The sequence below is a fragment of the Colletotrichum orchidophilum genome, assembly GCF_001831195.1.
Source record: "Colletotrichum orchidophilum strain IMI 309357 chromosome Unknown Scaffold_52.1, whole genome shotgun sequence".
NCBI classification, from domain to species: Eukaryota; Fungi; Ascomycota; class Sordariomycetes; order Glomerellales; family Glomerellaceae; genus Colletotrichum; species Colletotrichum orchidophilum.
In genome coordinates, this window is record NW_019173008.1 from 273,986 (window position 1) to 299,579 (window position 25,594).

General features: G+C 55.2%; 7 protein-coding genes across 7 annotated transcripts; 5 read left to right on the forward strand and 2 right to left on the reverse strand.

The window, feature by feature from the left end:
* Positions 1–891: 891 nt before the first annotated feature.
* On the forward strand, positions 892–3,108 carry CORC01_06829 (U3 small nucleolar ribonucleoprotein Mpp10; the record flags this gene model as incomplete). Its single annotated transcript, XM_022618468.1, has 1 exon — positions 892–3,108. The coding sequence occupies one exon, from the start codon at positions 892–894 to the stop codon at positions 3,106–3,108; it is 2,217 nt and encodes a 738-aa protein (XP_022475118.1).
* A 1,637-nt stretch (positions 3,109–4,745) lies between these two features.
* Positions 4,746–5,901, forward strand: CORC01_06830 (anamorsin family protein; the record flags this gene model as incomplete). The annotated part of the gene is made up of 2 exons (XM_022618469.1): positions 4,746–5,499; positions 5,594–5,901. The coding sequence occupies 2 exons, from the start codon at positions 4,746–4,748 to the stop codon at positions 5,899–5,901; spliced, it is 1,062 nt and encodes a 353-aa protein (XP_022475119.1).
* A 609-nt stretch (positions 5,902–6,510) lies between these two features.
* CORC01_06831 (serine carboxypeptidase) lies at positions 6,511–8,547 on the reverse strand (the record flags this gene model as incomplete). Its single annotated transcript, XM_022618470.1, has 3 exons — positions 6,511–7,869; positions 7,923–8,283; positions 8,405–8,547. 3 exons carry the CDS (start codon positions 8,545–8,547, stop codon positions 6,511–6,513), a joined length of 1,863 nt encoding a protein of 620 aa, XP_022475120.1.
* Positions 8,548–10,413: 1,866 nt separating this feature from the next.
* On the forward strand, positions 10,414–11,308 carry CORC01_06832 (uncharacterized protein; the record flags this gene model as incomplete). The annotated part of the gene is made up of 5 exons (XM_022618471.1): positions 10,414–10,726; positions 10,799–10,816; positions 10,900–11,010; positions 11,063–11,181; positions 11,252–11,308. 5 exons carry the CDS (start codon positions 10,414–10,416, stop codon positions 11,306–11,308), a joined length of 618 nt encoding a protein of 205 aa, XP_022475121.1.
* A 713-nt stretch (positions 11,309–12,021) lies between these two features.
* Positions 12,022–14,188, forward strand: CORC01_06833 (uncharacterized protein; the record flags this gene model as incomplete). Its single annotated transcript, XM_022618472.1, has 2 exons — positions 12,022–12,425; positions 12,514–14,188. The coding sequence occupies 2 exons, from the start codon at positions 12,022–12,024 to the stop codon at positions 14,186–14,188; spliced, it is 2,079 nt and encodes a 692-aa protein (XP_022475122.1).
* Positions 14,189–15,457: 1,269 nt separating this feature from the next.
* Positions 15,458–19,969, reverse strand: CORC01_06834 (uncharacterized protein; the record flags this gene model as incomplete). Its single annotated transcript, XM_022618473.1, has 1 exon — positions 15,458–19,969. One exon carries the CDS (start codon positions 19,967–19,969, stop codon positions 15,458–15,460), a length of 4,512 nt encoding a protein of 1,503 aa, XP_022475123.1.
* A 2,066-nt stretch (positions 19,970–22,035) lies between these two features.
* On the forward strand, positions 22,036–25,208 carry CORC01_06835 (Sec1 family protein; the record flags this gene model as incomplete). Its single annotated transcript, XM_022618474.1, has 7 exons — positions 22,036–22,084; positions 22,354–22,395; positions 22,529–22,693; positions 22,872–22,943; positions 23,008–23,206; positions 23,277–24,506; positions 24,566–25,208. 7 exons carry the CDS (start codon positions 22,036–22,038, stop codon positions 25,206–25,208), a joined length of 2,400 nt encoding a protein of 799 aa, XP_022475124.1.
* Between the last annotated feature and the right edge of the window lie 386 nt (positions 25,209–25,594).

The following is a 25,594-nucleotide window of genomic DNA, read 5'->3' on the forward strand; positions in this document are numbered from 1 at the left end:
GGAAGGGGACTGATGAGATAGCGAAGGTGTAATGAGGGCTCAAGGGTTCATCAAGATGCGCCCCACTCTCAACGAGGAGGAAGACTCACATATAAAGACCGATCGAACGTAGAGCTTTGTGAAAAATGCTACCCCGTATTTGATCACAGAAGACAGCTTTCTCTGGGAGATTTTCCGCGATAATTCGTCAATTTTGATGTTAAGTAGGTGAGATGAAGCACATGCTACCGGAGATGGGAGATGTAAGTTGAGGCGGTTCGGCGTCCTAGCTATTCTTAGTAATCATTCGGAGGCGGTTGTGGGACTGGCCGGCCCCGCCACCGAGCCGGAACGATCTTGGATATTACATGCACAAGAGCAGCAATTAAATATGAATGTTCCACACACCCTAAGAAGGTGCGTTAGTTCTGAAGTCGATTTCATGCAGGCATTTATACTCAAGGCTTGCGCATAGAAATTCTGCTGCAACTTCACTAGACTATTCATGTAAGAGGGAACGATGCAATACCGCGCTCAGGTCTCCAGACTCTGCCTCATCGCTGGCAATGTAGTTGACACACATTGATTGATTAAGAACTACCTTACTGTAAGTATTACCTCACGATCACCGGCGAACTGAAATTGTATTACGCCACTTCGCAGACGAGTCAACCCAAAGAGGTGCAGAAACGGATGAACCAGAGTGATTAGCTAATGAGGCTCGACAGGCAGCACAGATCTCATTGGCCAATCATGATCAGACCCACGATCCCGGACGTTTTGCGGGGTCCTAAATTTTTTTGCAGGTCCAACGGAAAGTACAAGCCCATGTCCAGCAAAAAAAAAAAAAAGAAGTCCAGTCTTGTACGGTCGAAACACGCATATTCCAAGCGAGCCACGAACAAAAGTATCATGGCGGCGAGCAGCAGCACATCTTCTTCTCTGACGTCGAACACACTCACATTTGCGCCCGGAATGGCTGCTCAGCTCCCGATCGGCGGCGTCGCCGACGTGAAAGCCCTCTTCGACAACCTGGACGCTCAGAACCGACACGCCTTTCTCCAACCGCCACCCGCGATCCCGTCCGCCTCACTACAGGTTGTCAAGGACACGCTCGATGCTTTCGCCGGCCAGATCAGTGACGAACAGCTGCGGCTGCTGAAGGAGGCGACCAAGAAGCGCAAGCGGGCCGATGGCAGCGGCGCGGGGCCCGATGTCCTCAAGATTCGCAAGGTCCACGTCGACGGGTTCGAGACGAGCCAGGTTTGGCAGCAGGCCCGCCGTATTATTCAGAGCGCCTTGAGCCACTCCAAGGAGACGCTGCAGGAGCTCGAGGACCGGAACGAGGTCGTCACAAATGAAGACAACGGGTCGGAGAGCTCCATTCTCTCTTTCGAGACAGCTTCCGAAAATGTTGACGATGAGGACGGCTCCAGTGACGAGGAAGAGTCGTCAGGCTCTGACCTCGAGAGCGCGGAAGAGGACTCTGACGCGGAGGAGCTTGAAGGTTCAGATGTTGAAGGTCTCACGGGTGATCTTGAAGACATGGACGAAGACGAAGACGAGGAGGACGGCGAGGAAGATGACGAGGAAGAAGAGGACGACGAGGAGGAATATGTCGAGGACCCCAACGGACTCAACGATGGTTTCTTCTCAATCGATGCCTTCAACAAGCAAACCCAATGGTTCGAGGAGCAGGATGCGCGAGGAGACCCCAACACAGACGCCAACAGTGACGACGAAGATATTGACTGGAACGCCGATCCCATGGCGCCATCAAGCAAGTCTAGCTCGTCAAAAAACAAAGACATTGACATGGGAGACGATGCCGGCTCGGACGAGGAGGATGACGAAGAGGAAGGGCCGACATTTGGCGACATGGACCTCAACGCCCCCGAAGGTGCCAGCGACGACGAGGACATGGACGACGCTATGGGCGAGGAGGAGGAATTCAACGCGAACGGCATCTACTTCAAGGACTTCTTCGCACCACCGGCGAGGAAAGCATCCAAGGACGGCAAATACAAGAAGAACAAGTCCGTGCGATTCGCGCCCAAGGCGGTGCAGGATGAGGACGTCGAGCGCGCCATGGCGGACGTCAAGAAGGACCTGTTTGACGACGACTCTGACCACGGAGACGACTCGGACGACGCCCTGTCAGATGTCTCCGCGGGTGACCCGCGATCGCGCCGGTCCGCGCACGAGAGGCGCCAGGCGAAGCTCGCGGAGGAGATTCGCAAGCTCGAGGCCGAGTCGGTCGCCAAGCGCCAGTGGACGCTGACAGGCGAGGCGTCGGCCGCCGAGCGTCCGATGAACTCCCTCCTGGAGGAAGACATGTCGTTTGAGCACCTGGGAAAACCCGTGCCCATCATCACGGCCGAGGTCAGCGAGAGCATCGAGGACCTCATCAAGCGGAGGATCCTGGCGCAGGACTTTGACGAGGTCCTCCGCCGGCGACCCGGCGCCGAGAACGTGCCTGAGGGCACGCGCCGGGGCCTCATTGAGCTCGATGACTCTAAATCTGGCAAGGGCCTGGCAGAGATTTACGAGGAGGAGCACATCAAGAACACGGACCCGGACAACTACGTCAGCAAGTCGGACGAGAAGCTGGCCAAGGAGGAGGCGGAGATTGAGCGGATGTGGAAGGACCTCAGCGCCAAGTTGGACTCGCTCAGCAACTGGCACTACAAGCCCAAGGCGGCGGCACCGTCGCTGACGGTGGTGTCGGACGCGGCGACCATCGCCATGGAGGACGCGCAGCCGGCGACAGCGCAGGGAGTCAGCGGCGGGCAGAGCATGATTGCGCCGCAGGAGGTGTACAAGGCCGGCAAGGAGACGGCGGAGAAGGGCGAGGTGGTGCTCGGCAAGAGCGGGTTACCGATGGCGCGGGAGGAGATGACGCGGGAGGACAAGGTGCGCCGGCGCAGGCGGGAGAAGGAGCGGATCCGCAAGGCGGGCGGGACGGACAAGAAGCCGCTCAGCAAGAAGGCGCAGATGCAGAAGGACACAATGGCGGATCTCAAGAAGGGCGGGGTCAAGGTCATCAACCGCAAGGGCGAGGTTGTTGGGCTCGACGGGAACAAGGCCAAGGCGGAGGTCAAGGCGACGAGCAGCAGCTTCAAGTTGTAGAAGTCGGTATCGGAGAGCGGTGGGGGTCGCAAAGTTACGAGGAAAAGCAAGTCGTAGTCGTCGTCGAGGTGTGGATTAGAGGAAGCAACTTTCCGGGACCGGCGTTGCGGCTCACGGGATATTGGAACCGACGGCTGGAGAAAGATCACAAAACTCCAGCGAGTAATTTTCTCATGTATCACAAGGCATCCATTACCCGGTCTATGGGAACGAATAAAAAGTTTGGCTTTTCATGGCAAACATGTTGAGTCCATAAAGTACGGAGAGATTAGTGTGCAATGACCCGTAGTTCTCGTCGCGCGCGCGCGTGTGCAAGGAGCTCTGGAGTCCGCAGACGGCCGGATGAGATGACAAACACAAACGGCCCATATGGCCAGTAGCCTTACTCTAGGAAGCAATCAGACCCGATCCCGGTAGAATCTGCTTGATCAGGGTTCCAAAGCATAGTGCCGAAGAACTCCGAATGGCGAGAGGGGAAAAGGTTGCACTCTGCAGAATGGGACCCCGCGAAAGGGGAGAGTGAAGAGTCCAAAGGGACTGGACTGGACTGGACTTGACGGCAGGGATGAACCGCCAAGGATGTAGGTAGTTTTGACCAATAGCATTGCGGAGAATGCACCTTTGTCAGTTTGGTCAGCGGTCATTCCCACTGTGCATTGTCCGCGGCGCCGGCCGTCCTGTATTGTCCAGGTCTGTCCAGTCCCTCTCCCCAGATATTCGTACACAGTACGACTCCTACCGCCCACACTTGAAAAAAAACACTAAGAGAAAAAATTGCCATTTAGATTTTCCGGCGAGTACCTTATCCCCATAAGAAATAGAAATGAAAAGATGGTAAGGCGATTGTTTACTTGTTGGAAATAAGTATTGCAGACTCGCTGGTTGGGCAATTTGTCCCCATGATATCTGTAATGCAGCGTCAGCATTCCAGGTTGTTTCCTAACCCCCCTTGTCCCGTCCTGCTTCCTCTATGTCATGCTTGTGACTGTGAGTGTCAACTTTTATTGCTAGATGAGGGCGGGGTGTTAGCCGCCGCTTTCGGACCCCCAATAATCGACGGCAAGTATTTGTACTTGATTGCATTGGATACCTACCCTACCTACCCTTTTCAACACTCTTTGCCGTAAACGTAAGCAATAGAGAGATCTGATAAACATCTGTAGCAAAATCTTGCATCTCCCCTTCCCCATCATCCTCTTATTACTGCCTTCCCCCCTCCCCTTGCGCGCTCCCTCTCTCCGAAGGAACAACCCAACCGCGACCGCCCGACGAGAACAACCTACTGGCCCCCCGCTGATTCAATAAGAACCTACGCAATACCGTGTGACAACCTTGCCAGATTACAGTGTCCACCCCGCCAACCCCTCACCCTCTGCACGCTTATCAAGCACCGTCATCCTACAGTAGGCTTCCTCTCCCGCTATACAGTTGTGCATTTTTTCCTCCTTCCAGTCATTGACTAATCCAAGCAGGAACTTCCTCAATCAATTCCACCCGCCAGCAAAAAGGACGCAAACCCCATATACAACACGACCCCCCTCTCCTCCTCCAGTTCTCCGTTCTCCAGCCGACAAATCCCAAAGTAGGGAATCACCAAAATCATTTCAATTCGTTTCCCGAGTCACCATCTCCCCAAAATGGCGCCCTCCTTCGTGACCCTCGACACGACCCCCGACTTCGACTTCACCCCCTCCACCACAACCACAACCACGATGCAGCCCGCAAGCCGCACCCTCCTCCTCGCGCCCCCCTCCATTGCATCCCACCCGCACAAGCTCCAAACCCTCCTCGCCTCCCACGACCGCGCCACAACAGACCTCCAGATGCTCGACCGTCTCTCTGCCCGCCTCGTCGCCTTGCCCCCCTCCGCCTACGACACCGTCCTCATCCTCACAGACGCAGACGGCTCCCGCGTCGAATCAACCGCCCTCCTCGCCGCCGACCGCGGCGCAGTCCTCTCCGCCGTCGCAGACGCCCTCAAGCCGGGAGCCCACGTCAAAGCCCAGGACGGCGGCAACCTCGCCAACGACCCCACCGTCGCGCGCGAGGCTGTCCTCGCCGGCCTGGTTTCCGCTGCTGTCGGTGGCGGTTTCACGAAGCCGGATTACGGCGAAGATCAGGTCGTCTCATTGAGCTTTGGGAAGAAGAAAAAGAATAATGCTGCTGCTGCTCCTGCACCGGTTTCAAATGGTGGTGCCGTTTCCTTGAGCAACGGAGCCATCTCGCTCAACAGCAAGCCGTCCACCGCACCTCCCGTCTCCGCGCCCCCCGCCGGCGTGGGCTTTGTCGACTTCAGCGATGACCTCGACATGGATGATGGCGACGACGACGATCTCATCGACGAGGATACCCTCCTCACAGACGCAGACCTTTCCCGCCCCATCAACATCCGTACGTCTCCCCCTCAACTTTCTCTCTCTTCCATGAAGCCAAGAAACCAAATAAAAAACTTAAAAAAAAACTTGAACTGACATCCAAAAACCAGCCCCCGAATGCGCCCCCAAAGCAGGCAAACGCCGCCGCGCCTGCAAAGACTGCACCTGCGGCCTAGCAGAGCGTCTCGCAGCCGAAGACGACGCCGCCCGCGCCTCCGCCGACAAAGCCCTCGCCGCTGTGAAGCTCGGCGCAGACGACCTCGCAGAGGTCGACTTCACCGTTCAGGGCAAAGTCGGCTCCTGCGGAAACTGCGCCCTCGGCGACGCCTTCCGCTGCGACGGGTGCCCGTACATTGGTCTCCCGCCCTTCAAGCCCGGCGAGGAGGTGCGGATTCTCAACAATGATATCCAATTGTAAAACGGGCCCCTCTTTCACAATCTCTCTCTATTCTCTCTATGCTCTTTCTTTCCGCAAAGAGAAGAAGAAGGCAATATTTGGACACTACAGACAACGACTGGCGTTACGATGTCATGGTATGGGAGGAGCCTGGTACATACATATATCCATCTGCAAGATGCATTTTCAACGGTGGGAGGAATCAATCATTGGGAGGTGGTTTTTTTTTGGGGCGACAAAGTAAAATTGGTACTTGTAAAAGGCGCTTCATTTGCGAGAAGCGGTGTTTAGGCGTACGAGAGAAAGAATAGTCTGCTTTGGACAGGAGGCACGATACAAATCATTGGCAAAGGACGAGCACCATTCGCAATGGGAATTGTGGATGCATCATCAGGTATCAGGCCGTAGCCAAACCAAAATAGCAAATGCTCCCTACGGAACAAAATCTTCTTGCTCTATCCTTCCTTATCCAGACAATACACAAAACTCCGTTCCGTGCTTGACCATAGTTTCGATTCTGCCCCTCTGAAAAAATAACCCTCGCTAAACTTTCCATGCATTGCTTGAAGGAGGAGCATCAACAGTTACTAAGCCGACGTCCCCTCCCGTCGTGAAACTGTCGTCGATTCTTCACCGCACTGAGCGGCTGCCGTCTGCTCTTGAGGGTTTCTCGTGAGCCTCATCATCGCTATCCCCTCCGACGCTGTAGCGGTCCTTATCCATCTCTGTCGTCGGTGTTGTCACGTGCAAATCGTCCAATTCGCTCTCGTCAAAGTCGCCCGTCTCAACGTCGCGACCAGTCCTCCGGTCACGGAATCCCTCGAGACCACGCGCGGCGCCTCTTTGAGTGGTAGGAGGAGTGTTACCCATGATACCAGAGTAGCCCCTGCGCTTGCGGCGCTCCTTCCACACGTACCAGCCCCAAGCACTGGCTGCAATGGTGACAATTATGAGGACAATCTCGCCCGATCGGTAGTACGCCTTCCACTTGGCATCGTCCAGCTTCTTCTGCGTTTCCTCTTCGTCGGAAGTGCTATTGCCAATATTACCGACCGAAGTGGCAGGGCCGGTCTCGCCATCGAGACGGGAGTCGGTGGGCGTGCCGCCAACAGAGCTGATATCAACCTTCATGACACGGTCCAGCATGTCGCGACTTCGGCGAGCGTAGTCGAAAGGCACCATGTGAGAAGAGTTGTAGAAGAGAATGTACGTGAGGTTGCGGGCCTCCTGCCAGAACCCGGCAGCCTCACCCTCGACGGTCCAGTCGCGGCGAGGAGCCCAGTTGCCAGGAGTAAGCTCGAAACCCTTGCCGCCATTCCATTCCATATCGCCAATCATCTGTTCGGTTCCCATGTGGTTGCAAATAAGATCCTCGGCTCCAGAGAAGAGAACAACGGGTACCTCCTTGAGAAGATCGGGAAGGAAATCTCTTGACGGCGCTGACTTTGGAGCTCTGAACGCGGCACCTACGGCACCGTTGCATTCCTTCCAGCCGGTGTTTTTTTGCGGGTTAATATGCAGGGCGTTTACTACTTCGGTTTTGCGCAAGTAGGGGGTGACGTTGACCAAGTCTGGGGGCCAGTTCATGCCGCAGGAAGGGTAGGTGTCGCGGAGACGAATGTCGTACATGTTGATGCACTCGCGTTCGCCCTTGGAGTTGACCTTGGCCGTCTGTTCGAGAAGGCTCTGCAGGACAGCCTCGCACTCGGAGAAATCGACAGTGTTTGTGACGGCCAGCGAGGTGCGGCAAATGCGCCATTGCTGCTCCAACTTCAAGGCGATGGGTGATCCCGTCTCGATAAGTTTCTTCTCGTATGCGTATTTAAGGTAGGCATCGTACTGCTCCTTGGGAGAGATCCATGCATTACCCATGATGAGGCCCTTGAGCTGCCAAATGTGCTTTGTGCCAGGCTTCTTGTTTCTCTCGAGGATGTGCTTCGCAATATAAGGAATATGCTGGCCGGCATAAGATTCACCGGCGATGTAGAGCTGTTCGTTTGTTAACCCAGTCCAAACTCGTCGTCTTAGTTCAGTATACTCACGTCGTCATGCTCGTACTCGGGGAACATGGCAAACCACTTTTCGAGGAATGCAACAAACTGGTCGGCCATCTCGGGAAGCTCGTGCAGGTAGCTATCGGTATCGACATAGCTGAAGCCAGTGCCAACGGGGTTATCGACAAAGAGCAGGTTGGCAAATTCGTTCCATGAGCCGTTATTATACTCGAGGTTGTCCTTATCCTTGACTCGGTAGGGACCGATTTCCATCAGAGCACCATCCTCGGAACTGCATCCTGGACCGCCGTTCAGCCAGATGACGGTGCGCTGCTTATTGGCAATGTGCTGATTCTGGAAATGCCAGAAGAATAGGTTTCCGTTATGTTCGGGAGTTACTTCGACGTGGCTGTGATGAAACGCGCGTCAGCTTTGGATAGCTCTGGAGTTTGCGAATGCATCGTCATTTGCCCCCAGGGTATCCGAGGGGGAGGATGCAGCATGCGCGGCAGCATCGGAGGACAACGTACCCAGCGTGCATCTTGATGAAAGGTTCCTTGGGTGCGCCGGGCAGTTCGTGGACAAAGTAATCGGCGGCGCTCTGGGCAGCGACGGCGGGTGTCCAAGATGCGAGCGCAAGAAGCAGCGCTGGCACCATCGAGAGGATAGCCATGATGGGGGAAGTGTTTGGCCTCCCCGAGGCTGCCTGGGCTGGATTAGAGATACCGTTACGGATGTATTTCAACCCGCGATTTCATAGAGACGTCGTCTTCCCCCAACTATGAAAAGGACAAGAAAGAAAAAATCCACAATCCGCAGCAGACGGAAGTGTTTACAAATTAGAGTAAATTGTTTCGAAGGGAGGGCGGAGGATGGCGAGGGAGATGGGACAGGGAGGAGAGGAAAAGAAAGGTGAAGAGGATGATGCGCAATGGTCGAGGTGTAGTTCGTTTGAATTGTCCAGGACCCGTGGACCCCAAGGCGAGGACGGAAGTTGCAGTTCAGATCTGAAATGTGTACTCTCCGTGCCTTCCTCTCCCGAGTCTCCCCCCAGTCGATTCCTCCTCACACCCCCCCGGCCGCGCGCTTCAGGTCCTCAGGCTGACAAGAGGTGTCTGGTGTTACCCCTGCCCGCTGTTCCGGCTACCTACCAAAATAGGCTGGCGCGAGTGGAGGGCGAGTGGAGGGCGAGCGGAGGGCGAGCGAGCGTGGCACAGACCTGGAAGGAATTGGGGTTCACCTATCCTGTTCTCGCCCAGCGGATAGTAGTGCAGCCGAATGGTGCCGCAGGGACGGAGATTCTGCTCTGAGCCTGTCGCAAGTCTTTGAACAGGGGCTGCTCTTAGCAGTCCAGTGTGTGTGAAGTTGGTGGCTTCCTCAGCCACCCCAGGGGCTGGAGTCCAAGGGAGTCTGCCGCGCATGCGTGGCGTCCGCTAGGATTAGTCGGGCGCCCAACGGACCGCTCGTTTTCATTGTCAACCGCAGTTCCGCTGCTTTTCGGCTTACTGATTGATTATACTGCGAATCAAAGTGCCAATCATTCGACAATGAACAGAAGCGAGTCTGTACGACGATGAGATGAACTCTCAGTCCAGCATAGTGCCAGCCAGAGAGCAGAGACCTCCTTCATCTTTCCTTGCTTGGCTTCGTCGATCGAACCCCCCTTTTCTATTTATTTTGCTTCTTCTCCCATTCTTTACAACTGTCAGACCGGGAGCAACCCGGATCAAATGCTCAGGAGCGTCAGGATATCGGCCGGGTTACATGTAGACAGCATACGCGTGGAAATCCTAGGGATCCGAAGCACAGATCGCCCGGATTACGGGGTCGGTGATCTGGCTTACCAAAGACGGAGACGGGAACAAAATGTATGCGCGCAATGCGTACCTCCATCTTTTAGAGCACCTCCAACCTGAGACAACAAACCGCCCTGTCCGCACCTCGTCTTCTGTCGTCGGTCCCGTTTTAATATTTGCTTGATGAATGATGAGGACCCTGAGCAGAACGGAAGGGATTTTCTTCACCGACCGCTCCCGGCTCCGGTACTGAGCTGGCATGTTCTACAGAGTCTATGCATCTCCACGATTACAACAGCAACGGGACCGCACCGTGGGCACAGCCGTTGCCAAGTGAAAGCCATTTATGGGGAATCTGCGGAACAGCCACAAGTCACTGTAAAAGTGAATTATTGGTACTTGAGTAGAGGTCATAGAGACCAAAGGAGGCTTAAGAGGCGCACATGCTAGGGCAGAACTAGGAACGACAAGCATTGTACTCTGCCGCGAAAAGGGTGCCCGCGATGGCTTGAAGCCCAAGTGCCAAGTGGAGAGTGTCCAGCAGCAAGCGCCAGATCTGATCCAGGGCAAACTCTCAAATCAGTGACTCCAAAACAACCGTTTGACCACAAATTTCCGCCGCCCAATTTCACCTTGCTCCCCCATTTGCGCTATTACGCGGCCAGGCCATTCCACTTGAAGCGAGGAAACAAAGCAGCCCCCGGTGTCACAAAATCAGAACAAGACAAAAGAGACGGACCAAAATGCCAGGCAAGACGTACATTGTCGAGCACCTCGACCCCGAGCTGGGCCCCTGGTCCGAACTCGAGTACATCGCCATCGCCAGAGAAACCCACGCCGCCGCCGGCACCTTTCTCCTCTCCTCCCTGCCCTCCGGCTTCGTCGCCCCGGACAAGCTGCAGCAGGTCCCGGCCTTCAAGGCCGAGAACCGGGGCGTCGAGGAGCTCTACGCCGCCGACAAGTCCCGCGTGTGCCTGCTCGACCCCTCCGCCGCCAGCGACCTCAGCCCCGAAGACGGTGAAAAATTCGACGCCTTCCTTTTTGGTGGCATTTTGGGTATGTCGCCTCTCTGATGCACATTAATCTCACCATGTTTTTTTAGACTTTTGCTGACCATTTTCACTCAAGGTGATGACCCCCCGAGAGGTAACTAGTTCAATTTTGCCACAATTCGTGACGTTGGTTACATGAACGTTTCTCATTTGACTGACCCTCCCCAACCCTTGTAGACCGCACCTCCGAGTTGAGGAAGAAGGGTTTCGAAGGCAGGCGCCTGGGTCCCACCCAGATGACGACTGACACGGCAGTCCGCGTCACGAGAATCGTCGTCGAGGAGAAGAGTACGTGCAAACCCCCGGTATCGCATATTCATTGAATGCTCAAAGACAATAGCGCCTCTGGATAAGATTCCCTACGTCACATACCCCGAGCTCAAGTTCAGTGAGCATGAGAGCACCGAGATGCCCTTCAAGTACGTCACGGACAAGGACGGTCAACCCATTATGCCAGAGGTGAATTTTATTCCATTCCCTTCCCAAAGTCACATGAAATGAGGTATAAATGAGCCTAACAACGTTCCAGGGCATGGTTGATCTCATCAAGAAGGATGCCGATAAGGCGATTGATGACCTCTTTTAAGATACCACTGCCAATTGACCTCGAATGACCATCAAAAAAAAAAAAAAAAAAGTTTGCATACTGCGTTAGCGCGCCTTCACCAGGTCCCCGTCGTGACTCGGATTTGCTTGGACTTTTACTCATCAAGGCCGGCCGGCATTGACCCGAGGTGAACGAGCCGAGCCGCACAGCAAGTCTTAATCTCGGCCACGGTGTGCCTATCTCACGACCAGGACCCAAATCTCGGGCAGCTTGCCGGCCACCGGGCGGACGGTCCGGCCGGCTTGTTCTTAACCCCGCGCAGGAGATCGGCCGCCATCAGACTCCGGGTTGTGAGGCTTCATCTGGTTGGCCCATAGCATCTCGTATCTGAATGAGCCTCTAGTAAGTTTGCTGCCCTGCATAACAGTTGAGTTCCAGCTAAGCTATTCTTCTCCTACATCTCTTCGTGTTTCCCTGGCTCCAATGCTACCGGCAAAAAAACGTCGCCATGTAACCATCTTCTTGCAAGGAACGATTCCACGTCGTCCTTATCTCTCCGACTTTCCCTTTTCGGCCATTCATAGTACTCACCCAAGCTCAAGGTTGTATCCTTGCTCACTTAAGCTTCAAATCCCAGTTCCTTTATCCATTTATATCTCAATGTCGCCTTCACCTCTGCCAAGAGCTGTTTTGCCAAGAATTCTTCACAACCTCACCTACCCAAACCCATCTAGCATACGGAAATACCAAACATGTCCCACCCCCAGACAACCTTCCGCCAAACAACCTTCACCAGCCCCTCACTCCTCCTCACCCGCCGCCGCACCGTCTGCCGCACTACAGTCCACGCCCAGCTGGACCAACTCCGCGTAAATGGCCAGTACGACTGCTTCAAGCTTGGCTGGCACCCCATCTACGACGACAAGTCGCGCTGGCCCGCGCCCCTCCACCTCTTCTGGGACAGCGACGTCGCAAAGTGGATAGAGGGCGCCTGTTATTTTCTCGTGGACGAGTACGATGTCGAGGTCGACGCCGCCGTCCGGGAGCTCGTCGCCATGATCCGCGGTGCGCAACACGCGGACGGCTACCTCAACGTTCACTTTTCCGTCGTGGAGCCGGGGAAACGGTGGACGAATATCCGTGATATGCATGAAATGTAGACACCCTTCCATTTTCAATTACTCTGCTACTTCCCCCCCCCTCTCAAATCTCTTCCCAACAAGACTCACAATGGTGTAAACTAGGTACAACGCCGGCCACCTCATCGAAGCTGCAGTAGCACACAGACAATATTACAGAAACGACCTGCTCATGGAACCCATCGAAAAGTACATATCCCACATCCACCGCCGTTTCGGACCGGGAAAGGACCAGTTGAGAGCCTACCCAGGCCACCCGGAAATCGAGCTGGCCCTCTTACGGTGCTACGCCGCGACGGGCAACCAGGAAGCCTACGACCTTGCCCGCTTCTTCCTCGAGGAGCGCGGGAACCCGACGGGCCAGGACGGCAAGCACTTTTACGACTGGGAGATGGAGCAACGCGACGAGCCGCGCTGGAAACGGCCCAACTCGTTCCCCATGGACAGGTCCTACTGGTTCTGCCAGGCCCACGCCCCGATCCTCGAGCAGGCGTCCGTCGAGGGCCACGCCGTCCGCGTTATGTACCTCCTCACCGCTGCCGCCGACCTCCTGAGCCTTTCCCAGACGAACGGCACCGCCGCCGCGGGAGCATCAGCAGCAGGTTCGACCCGACCCCTCGCCGCCGCCCCAGAGTGGCTGTCCGCCCTTCGACGCCTCTGGTCCAACATAGTCGACAAGAAAATGTACCTCACCGGCGGCGTCGGCGCCGTAGCGCAGTGGGAGGGCTTCGGCATCGACTACTTTCTCCCCCAGGGCCCCGATGAGGGCGGCTGCTACGCCGAAACATGCGCCTCCGTCGGCCTCATGATGCTGGCGGAGCGCCTCCTGCACGCGGACGCGGATCCGGCGCCAAACGGTCGCTACGCCGACGTCATGGAGCTATGTCTGTACAACAACGTCATGACGGCCATGAGCGCCGACGGCAAGGCCTTTACGTATGAGAACCAGCTCGCGAGCTGCGAGGCTGCGCGGAGCGAGAGGGAGGACTGGTTTGTGTGCGCTTGTTGCCCACCCAATGTGACGCGGCTGTTTGGGAGCCTGGGCGGGTATCTATGGGATTACGGGAGTGCAAGTGGCAAAGGCGAGGGGGCGAAGCGAGAGGCGTTTGTCACTGTGCACCTGTACACAAGCGCAGAGGTCAAGTTCCCGGTAGGAGAGGGCAAGGCGGAGAAGGAGATATCATTTTCGCAAAAGTCCAACTGGCCGTGGGAGGGCAACATCCTCTTTCAGCTCAAAGGCGCAGAATCTCTCGATACGACAATACGACTGCGTATCCCAGCGTGGTCGGCACAGGGCGGCCACGTCCTCACGCCCACGCCGCCCGCGGGGACGGTGGCGCTGGAAAAAGGGGGCTACCTCCGCCTCGACGCGTCGTACACGGCCTCGAACCCGGTCTTCTCGCTCAACGTCGGCGGCAGCAGCGGCTTCGCGCCGCGATACATTGCGCCCCATCCGTACACGAATCAGCACACGCTCAGCCTGGCGAGGGGCCCGATCGTATACTGCGTCGAGGACGCCGATCACCCGTGGGAGGGCAACCACTTCAAGGACTTGGGGATCAAGAGGGGGACACCGGTGGGGGAGGAGTGGAGGGTCGACGCGAAGAGCGGGGAGGGGTACTTCGCCTTGAGAACTACGGGCTGGGAACGGTCGCCGGAGGCTCTGGAAAGGGGCGAAGAAGGAGTGCAGAGGGACCTGGTGTTTGTGCCGTTTTACTTTCGGTCGAATAGGGGCGGGAGGGGACAGATGAGGGTCGGGTTGAGAGATGATGGGAGGTGAGGTAGGAGATGAAATTGTCTGCGAGGTAAGGTAATATTTTGCAACGATAGGTGTCCAAAGGCGATTTGTTGCATGTAGCCCAGCCAAACTTCCGTTTAGAGAATGACCTGACGAGTCGGGCCAGTCCACATCGGCCACGCGGCCCGTAAGGTGGCAGTAAATTACGGCGCAGCGCATGGAGTGAAAGTGAAGTCGGTTTCCCACGAGACTCCCATTCAATCACAGTCCCACCCGCACCGGCCTTGCCTACCTCCTGTGTGTCCTTTGTTCTTCGCTCCTTTCCACCTCTACGTCCCTCCTTCCTTCTAAGAGGCAGGCTACCAAGACCATCCCAACGCCGTTCCGGTTACCAGCACCCGCTCGTAAGTATAACCAGGGCCCCTCTGCCGAAGGTGCTGGACAGAGCGGTACCACCACTAAACCAAATACTCCAATGAGGTAGAAGTGCTGGCTACCAAGGGGCGCGTTGTTCGATTCCGGGCAGGGGTGTGAAGTTAATTATGGTATTCCTACTTTTAGGCTGGATGCTTGATGAGATGTGCGTGTTATACTGGTATGAACTCATTTACACTATGGAAAGTCATGACTAGTGATTGCAAATTGCTGTAAGATCTATACGGTCATCTTGCACATCCTCGAAATACACTTCCTCGCCTCGGCCAGCTTATGTCCGAGCTAGGAACCAGCCATCGGTGGGGGAAGTCAGTCCTTCGATTGCCATCTTGCCATAGACGGTACACAAGTGCTCGTGCAAAGGGGCAAATGAAAGTCGCAGGAGAAAACCCGACTCATCAATCATGGAAACTCACAATTCCTGACTTCACACAAAGCACGATCAACACTGGAGGTATTGTCATTCGTAGACAATGAAGCAACTAGTGTACATCGATGGCGTTGACCAGGTTTTATCAAACCTGACAAGCGAGGGGTACAGATATTGCCCGCGCTGATAGTCATCGTGAAAACCCCCGCCCAATCCTGTTATGCATGTTCTCAAGACCCGTCCCTATTCCATGATCCACGGTTTCGTTGATGCAAATGCTAGACCCAGTCCCTGATAATGCTATGCCGAAAACAAGAAAAAAAAGACATCCGCCCTGTTCCCTGGGCCATCCCCTCCCCACTCCATTCCATGAGATAATTCCGAGTTCCTGTTTCGCCTCTCCTATTCGGCGAGTATTACAAAAAAAGTGGGGGTCCATGTTCCCCAATCCAGCCATATAGACTTAGAGCTGGACATGTACATAAATCCGCATGGTGTTGCGAAATTTAGTTGTCGTGTCTGAAAGTGCACTTCTCGCCTCTAGCGCACTTGCCCTGCTGCCAAAAGCTGCAAGGCTTGGTTCCGATGAGAGCACGATTGACAGGGCGATGGGGAGCGAGCGTGGCGCCGCCCGGAGCGTTGCCCTTGCGGTTTTTACCCTGCTTACCCCCCTTTCCTTCGCGCTCGCGATCACGACCGCGGTCCCTATCCCGCTCACGTCCACCGTGTTGCTCGAATTCGTCCCTGGTGTCTCGGTCGCTGTAGTCTACCAGCTGGCGCTGAAGGTGAGGAGGCTTGTACGAGCTCGTTTCGTGGTCAGGCGGAGACTGTGGAACAGCCGGGGGAGGCGGTGCTTGCTGCTGCTGAGGCTGTTGCTGGAGCTGCGCCAGCATCATCAACTGCTGGTAACCAGTGTCTGACGGGTTGAGCCCATATGCATTGCCTTGAGACCCCGGCTGCTGTTGTCCCATCTGGGCGAGCATCGCTTGAAGCTGGGAGTCACCCAACTGTGCAGGTTGTGTCGCGGGCGCCGGGGTTGGAGCTGGTAGAGCTGGTTGCTGGGGTTGCCCGCCCTGTAGCATGGCCATATACTGGGCATATTGTTGCTGTTGCTGATAATAAGCTGCCCACTGCTGTTCTTGGGTTTCAGGCGCGGCGGGCTGCTGAGTCTGTGCCTCGTTCTGAGGCGCATTGCGAGCTGCATCCTCTGCGTCCTTCTTGGCTCTCGCCGTTGAGTCCTTCTGGTATCCAGCCCACCACTCTCTCGTTCTCTCCTGATTGTTTGCCAGGTATGCTGGTGGACTAGTGGCCGGGTATGGCAGTCCTCGTAATGTCTCAGCTGCCTCCTCAACCTGGTCGGCGGCTGCTTGAACAGCTGGGTCCGGATAATCGTAGCGTCGATGAGTCTGCGGAGCAGCCGAGTTGAATGGGTTGGCGTCCTGCCAGGTCTTCACCTCGTCTGAGGTGAGAATGCTGTGTACTTTGTCGTCGAAAGGAAGCGCCGGAACAAGCTGCATCTCGGCTGCGGGAGGGATAACTGGCTGCGCATTCTCCTTGGGCGGCGTCATGTTGTACGGTTCGGGCTCGACTGCTGGGGCGATTGGCTTGAGGTTGCCTAGAATAGAGTTGAGCTTTGCACCCGGGTCATCCTTGGCATCGAGGCGCTTGCGAGCATAGTACTGTGCCGCTTCCCACCCGAATGTCTGTGTCTCCTTCCAGCGCTTGTGGATCTCGTCGTATTTCGGCTCACCCTGCGGTAGCTGGTAGACTTTGCCCTCAGAATCGCTCATGACTGTCGCAAACTCAGGGGCTGGAGATTTTGGCGTAGGCGGAATATCTGAAACGTCCATATAGGTAACCATCAGTTCCTTCTTCTCTCGTTCCTCTATGAACTTTTGCTCCTCCGTATGGAGAGTCAGGTTACCACCACGAGTGACGTAGGACTTGTTACGAATGTCTTCGGGGATTCCAGAAAGGTCGACGAGAGTTGGCCTGGCCCAAGGCTTCTCTGGCAGTTCGTCGTCCTCATCGTCGTCCTCATTGTAGTTACGCTGCTTTAGCATCATTCCCTCAGACCGATCATCCGCTGCGTCCTTGGTCATATTGTCCTCGCCTTCTGCGACCTCTTTGGTGAAAATACGAATCTCCACCAGCTCCTCGGGGGGCTTGAAGCTGACACGTAGATGGCGGCGGGCCTCTTTGCGAAGCCGCTTTGCCTTCTGCTCGGGTGTCTCTGAGATATCTTTTTTGCTCGAATCTTTCGCCTGTGTTGAAGGACCGTCCTGCTTGGGCGCGGTGATGGAGTCGAGTAGAGAAGCGATGCTGGACAACGAAGAACCGCTAGAGACGGCCGTCTTGACAGCAGACACCCTCGACTCGGGTTTCACAGCGGATGCTGCTGGCTTCTTGTCAACATCCATAGGCGTGGTTGTGTTTGGTCCTTCGAATTTTGAAGGCTCGACCTTGGGAGGGTCTCTTGTCGTGACTGGCTTTGGAGCCCGGATTTTGCTGGCAAGGGTAGACGTTTGCGCTGGACGCTTCGCGCCAGCACCAAACTTGGACTGTAGAGTCCCAGCAACCGGCTTCGCACCCAGTTTGTTGCCCAACACGCTACTTGTTGACTCGACGGCTAGCTTCTTGGTGACGCGAGAATCACTTTCCTCATCGCGGACTCTCTTGGCAGGAGAGCCATCAGCAGGCTTAGCGGCCGGCTTAAGGACTTTGCTGATAGGGGCTGCTGACGATGTCTTCTTGATCTCGACCGCATTGACTGGTTCTGTGTCTTTCTTGATCCTCGATGCTATCGTACGAACCAAGTCCTTGACCTCAGCATCGCCCTTCTCAGCAAGGCGCTTTCGCACGTTCTCAAAGTTGACAGCTTCTGTGACCTTCTTGAACATGCTGATGTTTGACATGAAGCGAAGAAGAGCCTTGGGTAGAGGTCCACTGAGATCACCAGCCTTTATGGCGCCTATCAACATGTTCACCAGACTCAATATGCCCTTTTGATGACTGCCAAAGTTCTCCAGCACGGCCTCATCGCCGTGCTTAGCTGCCGCTTCGCAAACTCGAGTGAAGGTTTCCTTCTTGACGTCCAACTTTTTATTCCACTCCGCAATTTCTTTCTCAGGCTTGTTATCTTTTGCTGCGTGGTCGGCCTCCTGCTTCAAGCGGACCGCTTCCGATCTCAGCTTGATGAAAAATTCACCCAGAGATTGAACAGCACCAGCAATGAGCGCATTCGTTCTGGTCGCGGAAGGATCAATGTAAACAATGCCGAGGATGTCCCAAACAGCACCCTCAATAGGATCTGCGGGCCGCTTCTCAGGACGAATGGGCTTCTTTCGTTCCTCCTCCTCCTCCTTTCTAGCCTTTCTCTGGGCTTTGGATTTGGCTGCTTCATCGGCCTTAAGTTGCTCCTGGAATGCGAACGGGTAGTCGGCGTATTTGGGTCGCCGGAGGCCTAGGCTCGTCATCTCACGTTGATACTGCTCGATGAGAGGCCTTGCCTCCGCCTCGCGATCATCGGGCTTTCCGACAAAGTTTGGGGACGGCCTATAATTCTCCATGAATCTGCCTTGAATCTCACAGGGAAGGTCGGGGCGGAGTTCGGGCAAGATGCGTCTGCCATTGGGCGATGACAAAGCAACTAGTGGCGCGAGTCGGTCATAGCTCTTGGGCGGGATCAACTTAGTCGTACCAGAGGTAACAAGAAATGAGGCTCCGGGAATGGGAGGAAACTGCTTCTTGGACGCGGCGTTGCGTTTCTTGAACTGTGCTTGGAGAGCCATCTCTTCTTCAGTACTCGAGGGCAAGACCAGCGTTTCCCCATCCTCTCCCTTTTTAACGGTGGCATCGCCAGGGGAGTCGGCTTGTTCAGGCTCGGGCTCTTTCTTCACAACACGCTTGCGCTTCTTCAGCGACACTGGCTCAGGTTGGAGGGCGGGGTCAATGATGGGCGTTCCGGGTTGAGAAACTGGTGCTGCAGCGATGAGCAGCGGTTGCGATGGCTGCAACGTATGTTGTTGATGATTATGCTGCTGCAGCTGCGGCTGCGGTTGAGGCTGCTGCGGTTGAACTTGACGAGCTGGTGAAGGAACTGATTTGGCCTGGTGTGCAGGTTGGTGCTGGGGCTGTGGAGATTGCCGAGCAGCTGAGTCTTGACCTGGCATCTGCCTTGCGGCAACGGCCTGAAATGGCGGTCTTGCTACAGGCTGAGCATAGGACATCTGCTGGGGAACGAACTTGTCCTGCTGGTATTGCGGCGCCTGGCTTTGCTGGAAAGGTGGCGGCGGAGTCTGAGTGGAAAATCCCTGGCTGTTGTTCTGTTGACGAGGCGGCTGCGCCTGGAAGGGATGAGGTGATTGAGAAAATACTCTCTCAGGCTGAGCCTGATGTTGTTGAGGTGACTGGACGTAGCCTTGAGGAGCTGGAGAGAAAGACTGAGGAACAGAGTCGAAGCGCTGCTGTAGCTGCGCCTGTGATTGGTGACCATGCTGAGGCATGAGTTGCGCCTCAGCATACTGGGAAACATTTCCATTGAACAGTTGGTTGGCTTGGCCGTTGTACTGGAACTGTTGCTGTGAGAACTCAGGTGTGTGACCATGGTTGAGGCCGTCGATGTTTGCAGTGAAATCGGCTTTGCCTGGCCGGCCATATAAGTCTTGTGGAAATTCACCTAGACTGGCCAAGGGGTCTTCTTGGCCAGCGTCTGTGTATGAATTGTCCAGCGCGAATTGGCCATTATGGAAGTTGCCATGGTTCAATGTTGACATGCCATTGTGATCGTTGGCGACGACGGCATGACCTTGATGCGGTGAAGCATAGAGATTATTCTCGTTGGCGTTACCTCCACGTGGGGCTAGTTGTGGAAAGGCACTCTGGTTAGGGATTTGATGCTGCCAATTTTGGGTGGCATCGAATTGGTTGGATCCATCAGGGAACGCATAGGAGCCCGACCATATGTTATTGTGGCTTTGGGCAGAATCAGCCTGGCCATTTTGCTGCCAGTTCTGCATTGTATCGGCCTCTTCCTCCTTGATGGAAGAAGACGCACGTGAAGAATGAGGAAGTTAGGAAATCCTCATGCGATCATTGGTGGAGAGCACTGCACAGCTACAGCCAATTAGCATCTGTCCGATGGAGGTGCACTACGTTTGGCACGCGGTCTAGCTTGACCGTGCAGCAGGGTGATCAGACGAGTTAGGGGGGAAAGCTCGACGCTGATTGGGGCTGCCAGGGATGGAAGCGTTTGGGGTCTGGGAAAAAGAAACTCTCCCAAGAGGTGGGGTGGAGATAAGAGTTTGGGAGAAGTTAAGGTTCGTTGGGAGGCAGAGATTCTTCAAAGGTACTCCTCCTAGCCACAACGGTTGCCGAGGAACATGAAAAGAAGAAAAATTGGGTCTGTTCGGCTAATTGCCGGCCAAGGGCTTGCAGCTTACCTTGATGAGGCAGCGGGTGAGGGCAGGAGGCACTAGTCTGAATGCGTCGAAGCGGCAGGGATTGTGGTGTGGTGAATGCGCCGAAGACACTGAATTCTGATCTCTGGGGAATGATGGAGGACGATCGTGTTGTCTCTTCCTTTGGGAGAACTGTAAAAATGGTCAGCAATCAGGAACGGCATTGGGCAAGACAAGGCTGCGTGTATGGCTTGTGTATTGAGTGTCGGTGCGAGAATGACTTGTATGAATGCAGTCGTCTGCGACCACTTGGTCCGCAATCCAGTAAGATCTGGTGGATGGTGCAACTGAAAGGGAATCCTGGAAGTGCGAGTGGTGCGGGATCGCAAGCGAAGCCAACTTCTGAGAGACACTTATAGAAACCGATGAGGTCGCCCTCTTCCGGAGTTGAAGGGGTATGGCATTGACGTGATTGTTGGTATTTACTCCTGGGTGCGCAATTGACGGGTAAAGCAGGCTTGATTTGCAGTAGAAAATGATCCCGTGCTGGTGGATGATTGATTCGGCTTCAATGGAAGACGTGCTTTCTCATTGTCTCTGTTTTCCAGTGTGGTTGTCTGTCTCTTAGCCGACGGCGAGTGGTGAATGCGAGCTGAGCGAGGGCGGCCATCAGGTGTCGGGTGGTCCCTTGTTTCCAGTGGGCTTCATCCTGCCGACCGTTCGCTGTGGTGGAGGTCCAAGGCCCGAGACAGCGCACCTCGAGGAGGGGAGGGTGAGATGCACTGCCCATAGACCCGCCTCTACACCCAATCCAGCATCTCGTATGTCTGCAACTCGCGCAGCAAGTCTTGGATGGCGAAGTCGTAGTGAGTGAAATTGATGGAAGCGAAGATGAAGATGAAGAGGAGAGCCACGCTCTGCAGCATCGACAAGTGTCTCTGAGGAACTGAGTCGTCTGAAATGCCCGGTCTGCTTGCTCTTGGCCCTTATGCTTCCCCTTTGCATAGGGATGTACCAGCCGATTCCCGCCGCGCCGCGAAACAAGGCGTTCTGCTTTGCAAAACATTTTAAACATGAGTTTTACTCGTGTCCTTGTCCACATTTCCACGCGCGTTGTGTCTGCGTCTGCCCCTGATCTGATCCGACTTTGCAAATTTATCGCTGCAGAAGTCCAGTGCGGGTTGATTTCGAACGCCAGTGCTTCATCAAGAATTTTCACTCAAACAAACATTGCCATGTCTGCGTCTCCTTTGGAAAGTGGATGATATGACGGAATGATGGTGATGAAAATCGCGCTCATCATGATGGCGGTGTGTTGGGTGGATAAGTGGTGATTTGGGGAAAGGGGAGTGGTAGAGGAGGGCGGGAAAGGGAACGAATGTGAGGTTGGCTTGGGGGGAGAAGTTTATCATACCCTGCAGTTCTTGTCTCTCTCTCTCTGCTCAGCGCAAGTTATGTTGCGTTCTGAGAAGAGCTGGCTTCGCGACCTTAACGTGGTTCGCAGCGTGGATTGATGGGGGTCGCGCAGATTACAACATGACCGTCGACTGCCCAAAGAGAAGAGCGAGCGAAGACTGTCACAGAAAAAAAGAAGGGAACGAAATGGAACGATCGCCGTAGATCTGGGAGACGACAATCAAGCAGGCAAGTTAAGTGCCTCGTGCCGCCAACAATAGTTCCAGAAAATGAAGATCCAGAGTCGCTCAGAGTCGTCGCCAGAGGCCCTTCCGACGCGTCTTCCTGTCGATTATTTTCCGTGTGGTTGGCGATGACTTGTTTTGCTGATGATGAAGGAGGAAGAAGCAGGACGAGTTGTCGTTGCGGAGGAGGAAAAGATGGTCATTGTTCCGCGGTGGCCAGTCCAAAGGGAGGCGGGAAGGTCACTTTGTGGCCGCACTTTTTAGGCATGACTGTGGTGTGGGTCCGAGCCAGATGGGGCTAACACTCTCCAGGTCGGAAGGGGCCACCACGGACCTGACCTGCCTTGGCTGTGACTTGGATAGGGCCCCTTGTGCCTTCCAAGTTCCGCGCTGCACCTTACAATGGTATGAGCCACAGGCCACCTCAGGCTCATTCTCTCAGTGCGCAGTCCGCTGTGACTTGGCTGACCCAGCACTGCTTCAGAAGCCCAGTCGTCTGGGTTTCTTCACTAACAATTGCAGCCCAGCTTCCGTCCAGTCTGGCCCCCTCATCGCCCGTCGGAACACGGAGGTTCAATAATGCCGGCCCATGACATCGTGCCCGGCAGGTACCAAGGTATCCACCCAACACAAGCACAGGTCGGCGGAATCATCCAGGAAATGTGGCTCGACGGCACTTTGAGGACACCGATGCTGGAGCTGTGTACGTACCTCTGTCTGTCGCAACAGCAAGTCGCCAACCTCGATTGCTCAGCGCAACCAAAGTGTACAATTCATTCAACGGCTTAGCTTAAACGTTTGATAGCTATCCTCTGTTCTGGCTCTCATTTGTATAATCCATCAACACGCCTCCTGCGGCAGTAACAGCTCTTCCAAGCTAGCTAGAGCTGCAAAGCTCCCCCCCACCATCGCCATGGCAGCGAAGGGCCACTCACTGCGCGATCGCCAGATCTGTACGTCGCATAATCTCTTGCGCTCATGTTCTAAGAAGAGACTCGAAGCTAATAAGATATGAAGCCGCCTTAAAGAAGCTCCTCAGCCTGAACGACTCCTACACCGAGAACGATACCGAGAACACGCAAAGCAACGGTGGCGCACTTGGACCGACGGGCGCAATCATTACGTCGGATGGCGAACCCCTGTGGAAGGTCCTCGTTTTCGACGACCTCGGCCGCGATGTCATCAGCAGTGTTCTCCGAGTCAGCGATCTACGAGGGTTGGGAATCACGATGCACATGTACGGCCACTCATCTCGAGAGCCTAGCAACCTACTGACATGAAATTAGGCACATTGGAGCATCCAGGCATGCTATCCCCGACGTACCAGTCATCTACCTCCTCGAACCTACGGCGCAGAACCTCCAACACATTACCAACGACCTCCAAAAGGGACTTTACACTCCCGCATACCTGAACTTCTTATCCTCCATACCTCGACCGCTGCTCGAAGACTTTGCGGAGCAGACGATAACCGCCGGCACATCGGACAACATTGCCAGACTAATGGATCAGTATCTGAACTTTATCGTTGCCGAGCCGGATCTTTTCAATCTGGGTATGCAACGAGACCACACATACTGGGCTCTGAACAGCGCAACAACGAACGACGAAGAGCTGGACAGGGTTGTGGACAGGATTATTAGCGGCCTTTTCAGCGTCATCGTCACCATGGGTGTCATCCCCATTATTCGATGCCCGAAGGGCGCTGCCGCGGAAATGATCTCTGCTAAGCTGGACCGGAAGCTCCGCGATCATATTCTCAATTCCAAAGAAAACCTCTTCTCTTCAAGTGCCCGCCCAGCGTCGGCAGGAACGCCACAGTCACGCCCTGTCCTTATCATTCTCGACCGAAACGTCGATTTAATACCCATGCTATCCCATTCTTGGACCTACCAATCACTGGTCCACGATGTTTTGAATATGAAGTTGAACCGAATCACGATAGAGACGCCCATAGACGAGAACAACCCTGCCAAGGGAAATACCAAGAAGGCCTACGACTTGACAGCGAGCGATTTCTTCTGGGCCAAGAACGCAGCTGTGCCGTTCCCTCAAGTAGCGGAGGACATCGACGCTGAATTGACAAGATACAAGGAGGACGCGGCAGCAGTCACCAAGAAGACGGGAGTGACAGACCTGGAGGACCTGCAGAATGATACCAGCGCCAGCGCGCAACACCTGAAGGCGGCCATCACCCTCCTACCAGAACTACGCGAGCGCAAGGCTGTGCTCGACATGCACATGAACATCTTGGCAGCGCTATTGACGGGCATCAAGAACCGCCAACTCGACAACTTCTTCCAAGTCGAAGAGGGCGCCGCGAAGCAGACCAAGGCTCAAATCCTGGAGCTCATCAAGGACACCGCAAAGGGTGACGAGCCCATTGACAAGCTGAGACTATTCGTCATTTGGTACCTCAGCACCGAACAAGACGTCAGCCGAGCGGAATGGGAAGGCTTCGAGAAAGCTCTCACAGAGTGCGGCGCAGACACGACCTCTCTCCCCTATATCCGACAGTAAGTCACACCATCTGACGTGAAACTGCAGACCTCCTACTAACCATCCCCGCTCTCAGAGTCCGCGCCACCACCAAGATGACCCAGCTCACCACAATCTCCAACCCGACGATGAACCAGGCCGGCTCCTCTGACATCTTTGGCCGCTTCTCCTCCATCTCCAACCGCCTCACCGACCGCCTCAAGGAGAGCGGCGTCCCCACCGGCCTCTCCTCCAACTTTGAGTCCCTCATCGGCGGCATCAAGAACTTCTTGCCCGCCAACCGCGACCTGACCATCACCAAGATTGTCGAGTCCATCATGGACCCCTCCACCGCCGCGAGCTCCGCCATCGCAAAGACGGAAAACTATCTCTACTTTGACCCCCGCTCCGCCAACGCCCGCGGCACCATGCCCCCACCCAGCGCCATCCGTGCCGGCGCCGGCGGCGCTGGCTCCTCTGCGCCGGGCGGTCTTCCCGGCCAGGCTACCGCCGGTACGGGCGCCAGCTTCGGTCAGCGTCGCCAGGGCTTCTCCGAGGCCGTCGTCTTCACCGTCGGCGGCGGCAGCATGGACGAGTACGGGAATCTGCAGGAGTGGGTCGAGCGGACGGGCGGCGACCGCGCGAGGAGGAGGGTGGTCTATGGCAGCACAGAGATTCTCAACGCCGACGAGTTTATCAAGCAGGAGCTCGAGAGGCTCGGTAAGGAGGTGGCCTCGTAGAGCTGCGGTCATCGTCGCAGGACTGGAGATGGTCTCTTTCTATTGAAGAGTCTCGTTGCACTCGCTCTCCAGGAGTATTATTTCGCCGCACAGCCACCGCGGCTAGTTAAAAATGAGAGGTTTTTGTTCTTTTAAACAAAAGCAGTAAATATGATTCCCAAATTTGTTACAGCCATACTCACACACCTACCTACCTAGTAGTACCCGTGCGTGACCTCCACTTGTTTCAACACGATTCGAAAAGATGTGTACAATAAGGAAACAGTTTGACTTCATCCATGTCCGTATGCTCGGCGATATTATCGAAAAGGAAAAGTTCGTTCAGTCCATCTACAGCCACCTCAATCCTGGGGGCTGGGTCGAGTTCAGCGAATGGATCGCCATTC